At 42.0% G+C, this 18,606-nt stretch overlaps 1 protein-coding gene across 1 annotated transcript in view; it reads right to left on the bottom strand.

The window, feature by feature from the left end:
- Positions 1-1,453: 1,453 nt before the first annotated feature.
- METTL25 (methyltransferase like 25) overlaps positions 1,454-18,606 on the bottom strand; it is a 57,591-nt gene continuing 40,438 nt past the window's right edge. Inside the window, exons 10-12 of the mRNA XM_035127305.2 lie at positions 8,147-8,221; positions 7,125-7,196; positions 1,454-4,816 (exon numbers count right to left, since the gene is read on the bottom strand). Coding sequence (XP_034983196.2) covers positions 4,712-4,816; positions 7,125-7,196; positions 8,147-8,221 — 252 coding nt within the window. The 3' untranslated portion in view covers positions 1,454-4,711. The remainder of the gene's footprint in view (positions 4,817-7,124; positions 7,197-8,146; positions 8,222-18,606) is intronic.

The raw sequence follows: 18,606 nt of genomic DNA, 5'->3' as shown, positions 1-18,606 counted from the left end.
AATAATAATAATAATAATAATAATAATTTATTATTTATACCCCGCCCATCTGGCTGGGTTTCCCCAGCCACTCTGGGCGGCTTCCAACTGAATATTAAAATAGTACAGCATTAAACATTAAAAACTTCCCTAAACAGGGCCGCCTTCAGTTGTCTTCTAAAAGTAAAATAGTTACTTATTGCCTTGACATCTGCTGCAGATGAGCGCCGCAACCCCAGAGTCATCCATACCTGGACCTAATGGTCAGGGGTCCCTTTACCTTTACCCCTGTCACACAACTACTGACCTCTAGTGAGTAATCATTTGCTTTCTGTGCAATCTTTCAAAACAATTCATATTAAATGTTTGTTTTACTGATTATACATGATTCTAATATGTATGCTATTAATTTGGAGATAATTAAATAAACTAAGTTTTATACACGGGAACAGAAGGTTTCTCATCTACATTATACGCTGTAAAACTGTTATTAAAGTGCTGTGACTTAAAATAGCAATCTCTCATTTACTTCCCACTGACAGAACATCTGCAGGTTTAATGAGGCTACTCATAAGGATGAAAACATCAACAAATAAATTTGTCTTCGTGTAGCCAGTAGCACCAGTAACTAAATCCATGCTACCTACAGAGTCCGAGGGCATTTTCAGTTAGTTGCAGAATGCGTGGGGCTCATGCCCGGGAAATCTTGAATTTGCAATATGCCACTTCAGATGCCACAGGGTCACTTCATGGGGCCAAAAAGTATCTGCAATAAGGAACTATGTGGACACAACCACACAGAGGAATTAATTGCAGCATGATTGCTGCCATGTCAGTAAATGCTGCTCTTTCATGTTTAATTCAACAGCAAGCAGCAAAGTTAGACTGGCTTCCTTTCTAAGAAGAGCTTCCTTTCTATGAAGAGCTCCATGCTGATGGCTGTAGGCTGGTCCATATACTCTAAAAACCTCTGCTTGTATAGAGCAGGGGTGGCCAACCCCCAAGAGACTGTGATCTACTCACAGAGTTAAAAACTGGCAATGATCTACCCCCTTTTGGGGGGTTCAGGTCAAAGTTGTTGAGCTTTTTTCAGGGAGGAGGAAAGTGCTGTTTTGATGGGCTGCAGGGTGAAAATGTTGAGCTTTTTTAAGGGGAGCCATAGTTGTTGAGCTTCTTTGAGGGGAGCCAGTGATCTACTACAGATGTCCAGTGATCTACCGGTAGATCACGATCTACCTGTTGGACGTGCCTGGTATAGAGGTTTTTAGAGTATATGGACCAGCCTACAGCCACCAGTATGGAGCTCTTCTTAGAAAGGAAGCTCTTGTGTAATTACAATTTCAGTAGGGGCTTGGCTGTAAAAGTTGCTGGTAGAATAACGCACATGCATAATCACATTTTACAATATTATATTTCTCTCTCTCTCTCTCTCTCTCTCTCTCTCTCTCTCTCTCTCTCTCTCATATTTTATAGATGATTCCTACTCAAATTCTAAAACTTTTTTTTTTGATGGACTGTTGCCCAACCTGAAAAATGACAACAAATTTTATACCAGCAGCAATGGATACCACAGAATGGAAAGATCCCCAACAACGGTCACTGGTGTAAGGATAATTCTATCATAATTCAAGATGGAAGCTTACTACAAAGCAGTCTGCAAATGTAATCCATTTAAAATCTCATCAAGTTTGGTGACATAGTATAAAGGAAGCCAATTTTTTAAAAGGTTATATAAAAGTGTAATAAAAACACAAGAGGAAAGAACTTATTCCACACCGATATGTTATTCCCCAGTTCTTTGTGAACATATAACGAATTTTTTTAAAAAAGAAATATTGTTCCGTCCTTTCAAAAACTTTTGACATTGAGCGAATCTATGAAGTATCATGTATCAAGGTTATTAATGGACTTGAGATTGAATGGAAAATATAAAATGTGTAAGGAAACAAAGGGGAGACATTGGAAACCTGGGGGTGGGGTGGGGAGTCTAGAAGGGATAAATTAGTTTTAATGTGTGTTATGTTGAAAATTTCAAATAAAAAATATTTTTTTTAAAAAAAAAACTTTTAACATTGAGCAATGTACTTTAAAATATAGATATGAATGAGAAGAATCTTAGGGCCCCTTTATGCATCCCTACCTTGCCATATAATGGGAGAAGTGGATGTTGTCGCTCACATTTCTATCACTTGTGTGTCAATGCAACCTATGTAGGACCTAGGACCCTCGTACCTACGGGACCGCCTCTCCTAGTATGTCCCATGGAGGACCTTACGGTCTTCAAATAAAAACATCTTGGAGATCCCAGGCCACAGACAGGTTAGGTTGGCCTTGACCAGAGCCAGGGCTTTTTCGGCCGTGGCTCTGATCTGGTGGAACACTCTGTCCCAAGAGACTAGGGCCCTGAGGGACTTGTCTTCTTTCCGCAGGGCCTGCAAGACGGAGCTGTTCCGCTAAGCTTTTGGCCAAGGCACAGTCTGACCCCCTCTCTCCTTCTGTAATCCTCATAGAACTCTCACCCAATGGTTGCCATTCATTTGATTCTGAATTGATTTTAGAATGTATTTTAATTGACTGTGTGATTTTATGTACACCGTGCTATTTTTACTTGTTGCTAGCCGCTCTGAGCCCGGCTTTGGCCGGGGAGGGCAGGATACAAATAAATGATGATGATGATGATGATGGTGTAAGAAATATGATTTATTTCATGCAAAAACTAGAAAGTAGGATTGTCAAAAACAAATGAGTAACAACTATGCATGGACTACACAGATGAGCCAAGACAGCACTGAGCAGCTGGGAAATGCTTCTGTGAGATAATGGAGCAGCATATCACAGCAGTGGGTGCTTCCTGAGCCTTCTACAGGTGAGCTCTTTTCATCATCTTTCTTGTTTCCAATATCCACGGCTGTATCCGTAGTCCTTTATGGTCCAGCAGCTATTGCACTATGCTCTAAGATGTAGGCAACAGAAGAGACAGCCACAAGTTCCTTCCTGCTGCTTCTCCCAAATATTTTCACAGCAGGCTAAGCTGAATGAGGTTAGTCACAGTCAGTTCTGCCGTGGTAAGACAGATGAGGTGGGCAGGACCTTCCTCCCCGTAAGGGCAAAAGGACACTGAAGATGTTCAAGAATACAGCTATGACACAGGAAATCTGGGACTGGAGAGTTTTACATTTTGATTAAAAAAATTAAAAACAGTTGCAGGGGGATCCAATATAAATTGGGGGGCAGTGGCACTGTTGGAGGAGGCATTTGTTTCTTACAGGCTTAAAAAAAATATTCCCCCATCTGAATGAAGGTGCAAATAATAAGAGGGGGCAGGAAGAGATTTAGATCTCATTTTTTTATCCATTTAGCCTTTATTGAATTTATTTATTTAATTGAATAACTGCCCTACAATACACAGCAGAGATACAGGGCATTACATAGACCAAACTCAATGACTTGGGGGGGGGGGGAGTTCCAGGTATCCAAACATAGAAAAGACAAATAAAATTACACTGTCAAGAAGGTTTTAAATGCTGCAGGGACCCCTCTATTATTATCGCTCTTACTCGCATAACCAATAAAACAGAACCAATCCACCAAAAGTAGGTCTCTGTGTTTCATTTTCAATGAGCGCAATCTGCCAAGCTTGGCTAACTCAATTGTCCAGGGTTGCTCCTTCTGGGTCCTTCCAGACTCTGGCCATTATTGATATGGCTGCCATTAACAGAAAGCAAATTAAAGGTTCAAAGTGCAAGTCAGCATTCTCATCTCGGAAGAGATTCAAAAGTGTCAGATCAGAGGATTTAACAATGCGGTCTCCAGTTTTTTTTTATCTATTTCGGAGGAAACACGGTCCCAAAATTTGTCCACCTTGCTGCAGGTCCACCACATATGTCAGAAGGTTTTTGTATCCTTGCACCTCCCTTCCCCAACAAAGGGTGGAACAGAGAAAGCTGATGTGTGTCAAATAGAGAGATGTGGATTTAAAGGGGAATTTTCCCCACATAGAGTTCCAACAATCATTGTCAATACTGATGTTACAATCTAGTTTCCACCCCACCCCCCATCATCCACTGTGCTCATATCCTTATTAAAAAGCAACTTGTGAATTTTGGATACCAAACTATTGCGATCACCATCCAGGATGTTAAGAGAAATTCAAAGGATTAAGATCTCATAAGGCCTGTTCCTTAACATGCAGTTGCCAGATAAAGTTACCAACCTGATGCCAGGCTAGACAGGTGATCTTTGAGTCCCTGAACTAAGTTTTCCACGTGTGTTTGGCCAGTGGGGGAGCATCAGGAATGAAGCCTTTAAGCCTGTAGAGTCCAAACTGTTCAAATTCTTTCACATTGTCTATCTTCAGAACAAAAAAATCAGGATGGCATTACAAAAGGATTAGCGGATAAATGTTCTAAAAAGTTTTAAAGTGAGATATATGATCATGGATCGCTCTCTTCTACCCCATGGTTGGCTTATTTTTCATGGAAATTTTACAATCCTGTTGTACTATGCATGTAAGGCAAAGGTAAAATTTCACACTTCATGTTACAGGTACTTGATGGTATACAAGGGATAGTTTATTTTTATTTTTCTTGTACATATTTCCTGATTTATAAAACATTAAAACTTTAAAAAGAAGCCATTAACAGAACAGTTGATAACAGCAGAGTAAGTGTAAAAAGAAACCCTTGTGTTATAAAGTACAAAAGCAGTATCAGTTCCCAGCTTTAGATCCAATTTACTTGCATGTGAAAGTCTGTTTTTTCAAAGCCACAACTGCAAAGCATCTGGGGGATTTTATGGGATCGAATAATTTTACCAGTCCAGACCAGGCAATGTTGTCCTGTAAAATAATACTTGATCAGAGAAAGGCATTTGACTTGAAAGCTCAGATACGGCAATACGTTTTTTCCTAAAATAAAAATAAAAATCACCAAACAAATTCTGCAACACACACAAAGTGTGTCTAACATTCATCCTCCATTGTTGTTTGCTTGAAGTTTCACTGCTGCCAATTACAATTTCAAAAGCTATGGTTTTGAAAGGAGGCTGTTTTATTGTTCTTAGTTATTGTCTTGTGAATTTGCTACTAAAACTACACTGAGCTCTTAGTTCATCAGATTCTATCCACTAGCCCAAGAGCCCAGCAGCTGTCTTAAGAAGCGAAGGCAGAACTCTTTCCCCATGCTCTGCCTCACTCCGGAGCTCCTTCAAGCTGATATTATGAGCTGCCCTCTGTCAACATGTGCAGCGTAAGTTAATAGAACTTCTTCTCTAAACAAGGTAGGCTGGTGAGACGAGGAGTGCATTCATTAACCTGCCTTCATCACTTTGGGCTGCTTTTTCTTCCGACACAAAGTCAAAATATCTTACACCAACTTTTGCTATGTCAGCTGTACGGCAGGGCTGGCCAAAGGCAGATTTGGGAAGTATCATTAAAGAGCAGCACATTTGTCAATTATTTGTTTTATTTTATATATATGTATTATGCTCAGGAGGCATCATTTGGCTTTGCAGCCTCAGGCACCAAAATCTCTTGTGCTGCCAGTGGCATAGCTACAATAATAACTAACACTAGCAGAACGGCACAGAAAAGCAATGCTAGATATGCTAGCAGCATGGGCATGAATCTCATTCAACAGTAAATTTAGCAAAGTTAAGTCAGTGATGAATGCTACTGAACTGATTTCCCTGTTTTCTTGCAAATTCAGAATACTACTGTGCAGATCACTAGAGGTCTATGAAGTAATAACCTCACATCATGTGAAGTTTCTGACTCGTGTAGTGCTTTTGAAATCCATATTTTGGTTTTTGAAATCCAGGGGAAGAAGAAGTGCTGTTTTATGTGCACCTGCTGAAGGGGGGCTCGTGGAACTGAAGCTTTCATAATTTAAAACTAGCTGGCATTTGTAAAAACAAAAACAAAAAAAGTTATTTATGTATTTCAACAGTTTCTCTAAAAATAGCCGGTAAGAACAAAAGCACACATTTATTATAAATCAATTGTTCGAGTGCTGCACTGCAGACAAAATAAAACTCCCTTAGGATAAATCTTCTCTATGATTCTGTGATTCTCTAAAGGACTTAAATTGTGGAGGAAAAGCAGAGCAGCTCAATGGATGTGCTTGGAAAAGCAAAGAAGAAGAAAAGTTAGGTATCGATTCAATGGTTCATTATTTGCGAAAGGTCAGATATTCTGCAGAAATTTCACTGCACATTATCAGTGCCAGCCCCACTCACATGCATGCAGTTTGCTCCTTGGGTGAAAGGATGGAAAAACATAAGACAACTCTCCTACTCTCTTATTTAAATCACTATGTGCAGATTTAAGCGCAGCTTGTTCACCACCAGCCTTTCTATGAAGAAGTGATTTCTCATTCCCGAGATGATGAAAGTCACCCCTTTTATTTCTAGTACTGACACGAGAATGCCATTTCATTCATTTGGCAATCTCTGGAGTAGTACGCAAGTGAGAGTGTGGTGATTCCAGTGCTTGCATGAAAGCAGATGAATATGTGAAATGGTCTGCAAGTAGTCTTAAAACATATCCTTTACCAAGATTATAGCTGTCATAGAGCACGTTTCTGTCCAAGGGTATAGACTCCGGCTATCTTAAGTAGCAAAATGTGAAGTGTTTATGGACAGAAAAATTCCCATGAACCAAATCACACTGCTACAGACCATTGAAGTAGTCCATATCAATGATAACTTGATTCTGGATCAGTTAACATGTTGCTTGAACAGCTAGGGATGAACCATGTTGCTGAAGGTACCATGTATCACAAACACATACCTGTTGGAAACAGCAACTGGTTGCATATTAAATAAAGGCGTTACCTTAATATTAAGATCATGCAGAAAACAGCAGTATACGCAAAGTCAAAATGGCTTGAGCACTTCAGCTACTAACAGTTAAAATATCTGTTTAGGCAATGTTGTTTCTTTATTACTGGTAATTTACCATGCAATTAAAAGAACATAAAAACTTTACTGCAACAGATTTCCCAAAGTAAAAACATCTGCGGCACAACATTGGGAGTGATGGATTGGACACTTAAAACTTTTCCAAATATGTGAAAATCATGCATGCTGCTGTCGTTTTCTTAATATGAAAAAGTATTATTCTGCTGTGTCACGTTACTAAGAATTACCTGTTCTTTGAGGTAGCAGAGACGATCTAGAAGAATCAGCACCTCGATACAAGGTCCCAGCACAACTTTCAACTGAAAGAAACATTTAGCCACCAATTTAGCCACAGGAGAGAAATATAATTCCATTACCGCAAAAAAGTAACGTCCCCCCAATACAGTTTCCATGTTGTTTTGTGCTACATTTCAGGAGACACTTCTTTGAAAAGAGAGAAATTATTACATATTTCATCTCATTATTTTACAGGGATTAATTATGAATTTCAAAGGTACTGGGCTAGCAGTTTTTCACTCAGGCTGACAAGGAGGTACATTTAGTAAGACAGAATTTGTCCATGACTGACGGTTAGTCGTTCAATAGGGTCATGCAAATGTTACACAAATTATGTTAGTTACATATATATATATATATATATAATTAGCTACAATCTTTTTTCTCATGATAAGATTACCAAAATGGCCCTTGGCATTGATTCTGTAATACCAGACACAAACTCTTCAACTCTTTCCCATCAAAACAATTAAGGAAGGTGGGCACTGCCAAAAAAAACAACACAAGTGCAACCTTGCCAAGTCTACCCTATTGGACATCTTCAGAAAATCAGTGTAATAAAGATCAAAGTCTGTGAAATGCAATAGGCATGGCATCTATTATTAAGTAGCTTTGAGGTATAACTCAGCACACAAAACACATTGCAAGTGGCAGAAATCTTGTTAAAAGGGAACCAACAATGAAATGTATTAAAAGGAACGCTCAGAGACCAATATGGGTTCAAAAGGAGCCCAACCTTTTTTTTTTATACATTTATTATACTTGAAAAAGAATCTCCATATGTTCTCATTATTCTACTGACACCTAATATAATTTTGGAAGAGAATATGCTCCCAGTTAAGAGTTTTCTTCTTCTTCCTGCAGAGAGTATATCACAATATAAACTGATCCACCCCATCGTAAAAGTTTAACCCAACCCAACTGTGGCCTAACATAAACATACAAAACAACTTTTCAGAAACTGTGATTTTACCATATTAAAAGCTTCCAGCTCATTCATTCTGTGCTTGTATTTTTCAAAGTACTCCATTATGAGGCTGTCTGAAATCTGCAATAACAGGAAAATTGATGATGGCAATTAAAACCTACCTGAGGCAGATACTAAAATTATTTTCTCTAATTAAAAATACTTGAAACCCAACAGAAATTTCATTTTACAATCAATAATTTCCCAACTTACTATAATGACTTTGCAGGACTAATTTTTCACTCCCGAAATTGTTTATGTCTCTTACCTGTGTTATTGCTCTACAGCGAAATTATACTTTTTTAAAAAAAAGGGGGGGGAGATGAAATCACTCTACGCATGCTACCCTAAGCACATTTATACTAGAAAGAAAGACCTGTTGAATTAAGTGGGACATAAATTCAGAGTTAACATGTTTGGTATTGCATTGTAAGGCTGGTGCTCTCTACTGGAAGTGAAGACAATACTCCTAGATCCTTTGCATACAATATGGGGTAGCCATTCTACATTTGGGTAAGCATTCTTAAAACAGGCATCAGAATATGGAATATTGAATCTCTTAAAAACAAGGTTAGGCTCCTTAAAACGTAGGACATTTTGGTAAAAGAGGCAACATTCTAGAATGTTTCAAAGTAGCTAAAATACTTTAAAATAAGAAAATCATCCGGCATGGGTGCATTATATGGTTGCCCTTCGTACTATGGAACCATAGGGAGTAAGCACATCATCCTTCTTTTCTACTTGGTCTCTGTATTTTAAATATTATCAGAGCAGTGTGTGGTGCAACCACACAAACAGCAACTATACAGTGAAGGTGGTCCAAGACTTGGTCCTCAGATTCCACATTCTAGTTCCAACCATGTCCATAATTCAGTGATGGGCAACCTTTTGATCTTGGTGTGTCAAAATTCGCCAAAAACCCGAGCATAACTTGGGTGGTGTGTCACTTCGTGATATTTATAGTTTATATAGTTTAAATAACAAAAACTGTATTTAATAAATCAAAAACTAATTATTTAATCAAACCAAAAAACCCTTATTTATCATAAAGTGTCCAGAGTTGTTGAGCTTTGGGGGGTGCAAAAGTTGCTTTGCTTTTTTGGGGGGGATGCCCCAAAGCTGCTGCGCTTTTTTGGGGGGGAGAACAGAAATAAATGACGAATAATATCTTTGCTGGAACTAACACGCAGCACCGACATAGTCTGCCAAAGCACCAAAAAACCCAGCACAGAACAGGTTAAAAAATGAACACTGTTATACCCAATCATCGTCTGCCAAAGCGCTAGAATAAACAGCACAGAAACGGTTAAAAAACCAATCTCTGGCTACCAGCAGCAACAACAAAAAAGTATCCGGGTTTTAACAGCGGAGACAAGCTGTAGCATGAGGAGGAGTGGGAGAACAAATGGGAGGGGGGGGGGACAACAGCACGAATGGACCGATGGGGTGCGTGCCAGCAGTGAGGGCTCTGCGTGTCACGTCTGACACACGTGTCATAGGTTCGCCATCACTGCCATAATTGCATGTATGGTTTCAGCCCAAATATGCTACAAGCCACCAACAAAAGCTAGGAAAACAAAAAGCTTAGGTAAGTCAGAGAATATACCTTCTGTATGTAAGAGAGTGAATGGAGGAGAAGCGGAAGGATAAATACCACCAAGAGCAGCTTCTAGAAATTTTAGCAACATTACGGGTAAAAGGGAATGTTTAGGTTGTAGCCCATTGTTAAACTTCTCAGGCATCTTCTATTGCAAACAAACCAAAATAAACTGATTCAAAACTTGCTTTTATTGAATTAAGTTATTAAAAGCTTGGAACTCTGAGTTGAATCCAAGAGTGCACTTCTATGAATGCAAGTAGCCCTTTGTGAAAGGGGCTTGGATCTGGCAGAAGCTTCTGCAGGCAGAAGTGTGTGTAGGTCATTTTTTTTCACAATTCCCCCTTCTCCCTGCCGATCTTATTTCACTTCTCACAAACTCTGGAAGGTCCAAAGTGTCTCTAGAGCATATTTTCAGGGGGTGTGGGAGAAGATAAGAAGCCCACGAAGGCCTTGGAGAAAATGGGTGAAGATTTCTGTATTTGCGGCCAATTTAAAACCTCATTTTTAGTGCAGAAATGTATTTCATCATAAGGGAAGTTAAAGTAAAAAGTGGGCAGGGGTTGAACCCAGAAGACTGATGTATACTAGCCCTGCTAAGATGTAGCAGCTGAAGTATGATAGGCTAGAAGTTTATGTCCTCCTTTTTCTGCCTCCCCTCCTAGTTTGCAAAAACTATTTTGTCCCCAGACCAAAACTGTAAACTGGGCTTTCAATGCTGACGTTGAAACAAACCATGGTTTTCACAATCCATGGTGCCTAATTAAGATATCTGTTTAAACCAGGGATGGAGAAAAGAAGTGCAGCAATTCCAATCCTTTTATTGATGGCCAAACCACAATTTGCCTGCTCATGTCTGAACTGACTCACAGAAAATCCAAGAAATCTTCTCATACCTTACATGTGAAGGAAATATGAAAAGATCTAAATGAGTCAATAGAAGACTATTCTATACCGATCCCTAAATTACAGCATCTTTAGAATGAAAACAGGAGGTACAAACTAAAGATTACCTTGCATCCTGCCATGCAAATGCTCACATAAAAGGAGAGATCAGCTCACTCACAATTCAAATGAAATGTCATATATTCAGTTCTTAATGCTTATTTGCCACAGACTCATTCCTTCTTCTTCAACACCTTGTTGGTGCTGGGGATTTTCTGTGAAGTCTGTAGTTTGCCAGCTGATTCTTGTAGATCAGCGTTTCTCAACCACTGTTCCGCGGCACACTACTGTGCCGTGAGACGGTGGCTGGTGTGCCGCGACGTGAGGCGACGAGAAGGGCGATTTGCGGCCGCCAATAGGCAGCGCTGACCCGCCGGAAAGGAAGCCGGCCGGGTCAGTCTGGAGGGCGCGAGGGCGCGAAGGGTGTTTCTCCGTCACCTCCTCGCGCTCGCTCCCTGAGCGAGGCAGCGCTTCATGGCCGCGCGCCTGGGCTGAGGGGCGCCTCCTCGCGCTCTCCCCGCGCGCTCCATGGAGAAGGCAGCGGCGGCAGCGGCGCAGGGCGGCGGGGACTCCGGAGTAGCAGCAGCCCCGTCCAGCGGTGGCAGTAACAGCAGCAGCCGCAGCAGCAGCCACCCCACCTCGGCGGGCTCCTCGCCGTCCTCCGCCAGCCGGGGAGGGCTCTCGGGCCGCCAAGGAGCAGCGGCGGCGGCTACACCAGCGGGGAGGCCGGAGGGAGGCGGCGGTGGCGTCAGCAGCAGCAGCCCCAGCTCAGCCGCGGCCAGCCCAGGAGGGAGCGGGGGGCTGGCGGCAGGCAGGACGACGGAGGCGGTGCTCGAGGGCTCTCTCAGCAAGTACACCAACCTCATCCAGGGCTGGCAAAGCAGGTAAATGTTGTGGGAATGACCTCTCTCAGTCTCATTTTTTGGGGTGTGTGTGTGTGTGCCAGTGGGTCGACCTACTTCGTTTCCCCCCTGTCTCCCCACCCTCCCTATTCCTCAGTCCCCCACCCATTCCCAACCCCCAGGATTTGCCCCGTCTTTTAATGGTGGTGTGCCGTGTGATTCTTTTGACGGAACAAGTGTGCCGTGGCCCAAAAAAGGTTGAGAAACACTGTTGTAGATACTACAGCTGTTAAAACTCCTCGTCAGATTAAACTGGAATTTGGCACCGGCCGTACACAGATTACATGTTGGTTTATATTTAAACTACAGTCATCCTTGAAATACTGCATTAATATATGTGCTTTGTACAGTTTTAACAGCAACCTTTCATAATCCCGTTTTGACAGCAGGACTATATCTTCCTTTCCACAATTGGCTGGTAAACGTTCTTGCTGAAATGCTCATTACAATTTAAGATTCGGATGACCTATTTGCATTATCACTCAAGTTAATAAGGAATGGCAAACCAAACCCCAAAACACACCCACACACTAAGGTGGCACGTTTACTTGAGAATAGGTTCCACTGAACTTGGTGAGACTCCTGAATAAATAATACAGAAGATTGCATTGCATGTACCAAAGAGAGATCTCACCAAAACAAATGGCACCTATCAAATCTTCAAAGCTTCTTTCTGGTTCATCAGTTCTGGATACATGAACAAAGAACTCTGTAGTCTTTGACACGGAAGTAAAGGAGACAACTAGATGAACACCATGTGCCTAATGAAGGCACCTGCTACTTCTCCAAGCAAGGAGATAATGGAGGAAGGACAATTCCCCCATATTCCTTGCCTTGCTTGCATGCTCAGGCTTGTAATTTAATGTCCCAAGAGCTTCTGTGGCTCACTTGACAGCTCCTTTGCTGTCATGAAGCATGAGGTTCTCAAGGAAAGAGGGTGTCACTCCAAGAAAAAGAAAAGCCATGCCTTAAGGCTGACTTATTCCTTGGGGGATTAACTGAGGACACACCGCCAGGGATTGGGTGTGTGTGTGTCTTAGTAGCGCGAGATTTACTCCTTAGAAGCGCAAAGAGATGTTTGACAGTTGTCTGGGCTGCATGCTAACTAGCCTGCCTAGTGTGAAGGCTGCCAATGCTTTGACTAGACAGGCTGGTAGGATGAGTAAGCAACAGTGGTGAAATTCCTGGAAACAAAATGAAGTTTTCTACATAGGAAGCTGAAAACCAGGACCCGCATACCAGCTTTTGGTAAGATGCTTCCTGTTGCACAAGGGGGGGGGCAGCTAGGTAGGCTGAGTTGAGAGGTCTCATGCGTGGTTTATACAGAGGTGCACAGACAAGGGATGTGGATTTCTTAGTCCCTGGAGAGTGTTTTGTGACAAGCCAGCTCTTAAAAAAGTGATAAGCTCTCCTCAAACCGGAGCAGAACCACACTGATGGTAAAGGTAAAGGGACCCCTGACAATTAAGTCCAGTTGCGAATGACTCTGGGGTTGCGCTGCTCTTCTCGCTTTACATGCCGAGGGAGCTGGCGTTTGTTAGCTTCCGCAGACAGTTTTTCCGGGTCATGTGGCCAGCATGACGAAGCCGCTTCTGGCGAAACCAGAGCAGCGCACAGTAATGCAGTTTACCTTCCCACTGTAGTGGTACCTATTTATCTACTTGCACTGCCTGCTTTTGAACGGCTAGGTTGGCACTGATGGTACTTAACATCAAAAAGGCTGCAGAGCAGCTTTTAAAATTAACCCTTGGGGTGCAGCTGTTCGAAGTTGGAAAGCATCCAGTTCATCAGGACAAATTATCTCGAGCAAATGGGGGTGAAAATATTTCTCATCACCCAAAAAAGGAAGAAAGTAGAACTAGGAAATGAGCATACAGTACGACATGGCTTCCGTAATGGGAGAGAGCCCATGGAGAGAACCATAATGTTGGGCCTTTGGGAAGAGTCACAACCCAGGAGTAGAAGGTCCCAGGGGTAGAAGGTTCATGTAGTAGGTCCCAGTTTCAATCGCCTGGCACCTCCAGGTGGGATTATACTCAGAGTGGATGTGTTTATATGCTAAAACTAGAGTCTCTGAACCAAGACAACTGAACCGAAGTGCTTGACCTTAAAGGAGAGCATAGACGAAGGACTAACCCTGCCAGAGGCTCCGATATGGTCTGTGAGGCCACTTTCTCCAAACCATGCCCATTAGCCAATGTCACTGGTGATAATCAGCTGATGAGTAAGAGGACAAGGTTTAATTCTGCCATGGCTGTACTGCCCTTTTTCCAGCAGGGAACAAGATTGCACAGCCAAGGCAGCAGGGAACAAGATTGCACAGCCAAGGCAGCACATCAGCTGAGTGGGTATTAAAGCCATGTGCAAAAGTGTTACTTGAAGCAGCTCACGTGTGAGAGCTACTTCAAAGAGGCTTTAGAAAAGGGCTGAAGACAGCGCCTGCACTCCTGTTTGAGCTAAAGGAGAAGAGAGAAACAGGCTAAGGAGGTGCTTGGACTGTTGAATGATAAGGTGTGTTAAAGGCTGCAGAGAAACTGAATTAATTCTTTGCACCTGTCTTTTCTACAGAAAATGTAAGATAGGTATCCATGTCTGAACACGTCTCAAAAAGAGAGGCTGAAGGACAGAAGAAAATTGTGGTGACAACATATGACGTTCCAGTCCTTATTGAGAAATGTAAAAGTAACAAATCACTAGGTACTAATCTTATCCACTTTCCCCCCAAAGGTTAAAGGTAAAGGTAAAGGGACCCCTGACCATTCTGTCCAGTCGTGACCGACTCTGGGGTTGTGGCACTCATGTCACGTTATTGGCTGAGGGAGCCGGCGTACAGCTTCTGGGTCATGTGACCAGCATGACTGAGCCGCTTCTGGCAAACCAGAGCAGCACACAGAAACGCCGTTTACCTTCCCGCTGTAGTGGTACCTATTTATCTACTTGTACTTTGACGTGCTTTCAAACTGCTAGGTTGGCAGGAGCTGGGACCAAGCAACAGGAGCTCACCCCATCGCAGGGATTCGAACCGCTGATCTTCTGATCAGCAAGCCCTAGGCTCTGTGGTTTACTTTCTGTTAATTTGCTTTGTAACCATGTTCACATATCCTGGGCAATGCTGTAGAGTTTGTAATTTGTGACCCAGGATTCATTTGAGCCTTGCTTAAGGCGTTTTTCTAAAAACCTCTTAGTTGTGTGTGTTAAGTTTCTTTTTAAACTAATTCTCAATTTTTAAAGTAACTTCCTCTATTGAAATTATTTTTTTTTTTTAACATACTTTTTATTAATTTTACAAAATACAAAAAAACAAAAAAACGGTACATACTTAAACCCCTTTTCCACCTCCTTCCTACCCACCCACATGGGTCCTCCCCTGCCACAGAAGTATCCCATGTTTGTGAACAGTCAGAAATGGTCCATTTTATGCTTGGATTTCTGTCCTCCTCCCCCTCCCCTGACCCCAAAGCCCCCCCCTGCCACCAGGGAGCTCCAGCAAACCAGGGCAGTACGCAGGAGGACATCCATCCAACCATCTATTGTTATACCAAAAAAAGAGAAAAATAGAAATAGGAAAAAAAGGGGAAAAAGAAAGGGCGAAGAAAAAAAAGAAAAAGAAAAAAACAATACAAAACAGAAAAATTTTTCTTGCATTCATAGTTGAAAAACCATATTTTATGGGCTTCCCCTCCCCCCCTTCCCCGGTTTTCATCCCTTTTTTATCATCTGCAACAGTTTCTTACTTTATAAAAATACACCTTTGTATCTTATACAACTTATAAATCAATTGTTAACATTTTCATCTAATATTCAAATCACTGAAAATTCAAACTCCCATTTTCTCTTCCCGTGCCTAATTTTTTTTTTCTCCCTCTATAAGCCTCCATATTTTCACATTTTCCAAAATCCATTCACTTTTAAAACTATAACTATTCTCAATTTAACCTTACATCCCCGATTACCGGCTCCACCCCCCCCCAATCCAGCAAATTCCAAAATCAGCAGACCAGTTATAAACCTGTTAATCCATCCTTATAATCACAACATCACTTTCCCTTCACCCCACCCCCTGTTTACAGTCTCTTGCCATCCAGGTCACCATACAGGACCCCTGAATTTCTTCTCTTCTCTGCATATTTTTTCCTTCTTCCCTGTGGGCGTTCTGGAGTTCCAATAATACCAATCGTGCCCCCCTCAAAGGCAGGGCACTCCATCCAACTTTTTGTAGAGTAGAGTCATCATTTTTTTCATGGTGTGTTTCATTTTGTGTTGAATCATCACAGTCCTCATCTTCATCTTTTCCTTCCCCATCATTGTCATTCTCACATTGCTCTTTTTCAGTGTCAAAAGCTTCATCTCCTAGAAAATCATATTCCGCCATCACCTCCTGAAATTTCTGCTGTAACTCCTGTCGTCGTGTCTCCTCTTGACATAACTCTATTCTTGTTTCCCACATTAAGGTCAAAACAGACCGCTGGAACTCAGGGGAACACTTTTTTGTTGACATATTTCAGTCCTGCCAAGGTCAAAACTTATCACGTGGGGTGGAATATGATCACAGTTTATTTTCTCGACTCCATTTTAACAAGCTGGCTGCATTCTTCAAGTCTTGTTAACAATAAAGTTCGAACTCACATTTCACAAGCACTTAAGCCAAAAAAGAAATTCCACAAAGTCCAGAAATACAAAGTGAAGTAAAAATTGACTTATAAATCCTGATCAACTCACTGGATTGCCTGGGCTGCCGGCTCCCGAGGGAAAGAAAGGTTTTTCTTAGGCTTTACCTCATTGCTGCAGGGCAGTCATAAACCACAGTCTCTCTCCCCTTTTCACCCTGCATCAAAGGGGATATTCTCTTTGATGCCTTTGAGGGATCCTTTTGAATTACAAATCTTCTGTTTATGGCTTCGGGTTTCTATTTACTGTCTCTTTGTTGCCGTGGGGGGGGGGTGGCTTCCTCTTTTCTCCCCTCTCTCCCAGACCAAATTGTTTTATAATCCAAATCGTGAGGTTACTTACAGTCTTTTCCAATCGTTTTATTTTCGGAAGAATCCAGCGCTCTCCGCCTTCGGCTTGAAGCTTCTCCCTGCTAGAATAACGTTGCCGCTCAAAATGGCCCCCGCGACTTCTACCCTCCTCGCTCCGGAGCTCTTATTAGAGCTAACCGAAGAGTTGGGGAGTCCGGATTGGGTCTGTGCCGAGCAAATTGCCCTCGGGACGCCCTTCCCGAGGTTCTAAGGGGCGCAGCGTTGCTCTCGCTGCCCTCCCCACTCCTAGCAGAGACGGGCCGTCTCGGAGACGAGACGAAACCCCGCCGATCGACGCTGGCGCTGAACCCGGAAGCCCCTCTATTGAAATTAAATGGGCTTCGATCCAAATTGCTTAGTCTGAAGAGATCTTTAGATCACAGGCATTTGATTTCTGCCTGAAGTAAAACCAATGTCAGCGCATTAGAACAATGGCTCTTGCAGGTTTTCTTTAGAAATATAAGCTTGTTAAAAAGAAAACACCAGAAATAACAAACACACATTATATCCAATAAATGTAGCAATAAGTTCCAGATGATGTCAAAAACGGGAAAGAAACTGAAAATGCAATTCAGTAAACAGAATAATCTGTGCGTTTTCCCGCATATGGGGGAAAAAAAACTTCTCAGAAATAAAATGTTCTGGAGAACATCAAATTTTACTGACAAAACTGATATTGCTAATTTAGTGATTTTTTAAAATAAAAAACCCTATTCAAAGCATATCTATTGAACATGTACTGTGCAATCCAACATATGTTCATTTGGACACTACTCCCATTTATTTCAATGGGATTTATTCACTACAAGTGTGCACAGGACTGAGGTCTCCATGTCCCTGGGAATACAGTAGAGACATAAATGGAATTTCTACTGTATGCATGAATTCATATATATATATATATATATATATATAATTTCTTACACATACAGAAAAAATCCCTTAGTATATGACACAAGGCCCTATTTCAGAAAACAACATCCAAATAATTCTTTTTAGCACTACTTAATATTTACAGTGAGGATGTTGTGTTCAAAGAGGGAGAAGGAATCCTTCCCTGTTTAGGGAAGTTTTTAAATGTTTGAAGTTTTATTCTGTTTTGAATGTTCTGTTGAAAGCCACCCAGTGTGGCTGGGAAAATCGAGCCAGATGGGCAGGGCAGAAAATAATAAATAAATAAATAATAAAGGCTCTTGGCATCTGCAATTCCTGCTATTCCACCATCACTGATTTGTAACTTTTTGCTTTTTATTAATTGCAGTAAATTAAACTGGAGGAGCGGAATAAAATCTTCCAAATATTCCACTTGCAACAATTTGGAACTGGTAAGTATGTGCAACTTAAGACAAATCTACAGTGGATATAAATTTCAGCAACTGTAAAGACAACATAAGCTTTCAGATTTCAGCAGCACAACTTCCACTAGCAAACAATCCACTGAAATAAACCATCATCTATGAAGGTGAATTGCATGTGTGAGGGACAGGGGATATCGCGAAGTCCCTCCCCTCCTGAGTTCAAGCCAATCCCCGAGCACAGGGGGAAGCAGAGAGAGTTCCGATTCCAGTGGGGAAGCAGGAAGTCGTGTCCGAGGCTCAGGCAAGGTAGAGGAGCCAGGGTCCCAGGTGGGACAGGAAGGGGCGAATAAGGGCGGGAGACCCATCCCCCCAACTCCGGAATTACGCAGAAAGAGGAGGGGAAAGAGGATGGGTCTGCCAAAGCTTTTGTGTTGGAGAAAGACGCGCCAAAAGCCATTAGGAGGTTCTGAAACCGACTGACCACATCACTCCGTGTAAATAGCAATGACTTAAGCACTGTAAATACGCAGCACCAATAAAAGAATAAAATGCAGAGCTGCGTAGCGTCGTTACTCTGAAGTAGTCCACTCCGGCCACTGTGACAGCAACCTCCTAATCCTTTTTGGGCTACTTTGGAGTTGCCGGGATGAGCGTGTCAGAGGCGGAGAGATGGCGGCAGATCGCGGAGCAAGCCCAGCAAGAACTG

Source organism: Zootoca vivipara, chromosome 10, assembly GCF_963506605.1.
Source record: "Zootoca vivipara chromosome 10, rZooViv1.1, whole genome shotgun sequence".
Classification (NCBI taxonomy): Eukaryota; Metazoa; Chordata; class Lepidosauria; order Squamata; family Lacertidae; genus Zootoca; species Zootoca vivipara.
This window is presented reverse-complemented; position numbering and strand designations above follow the sequence as displayed.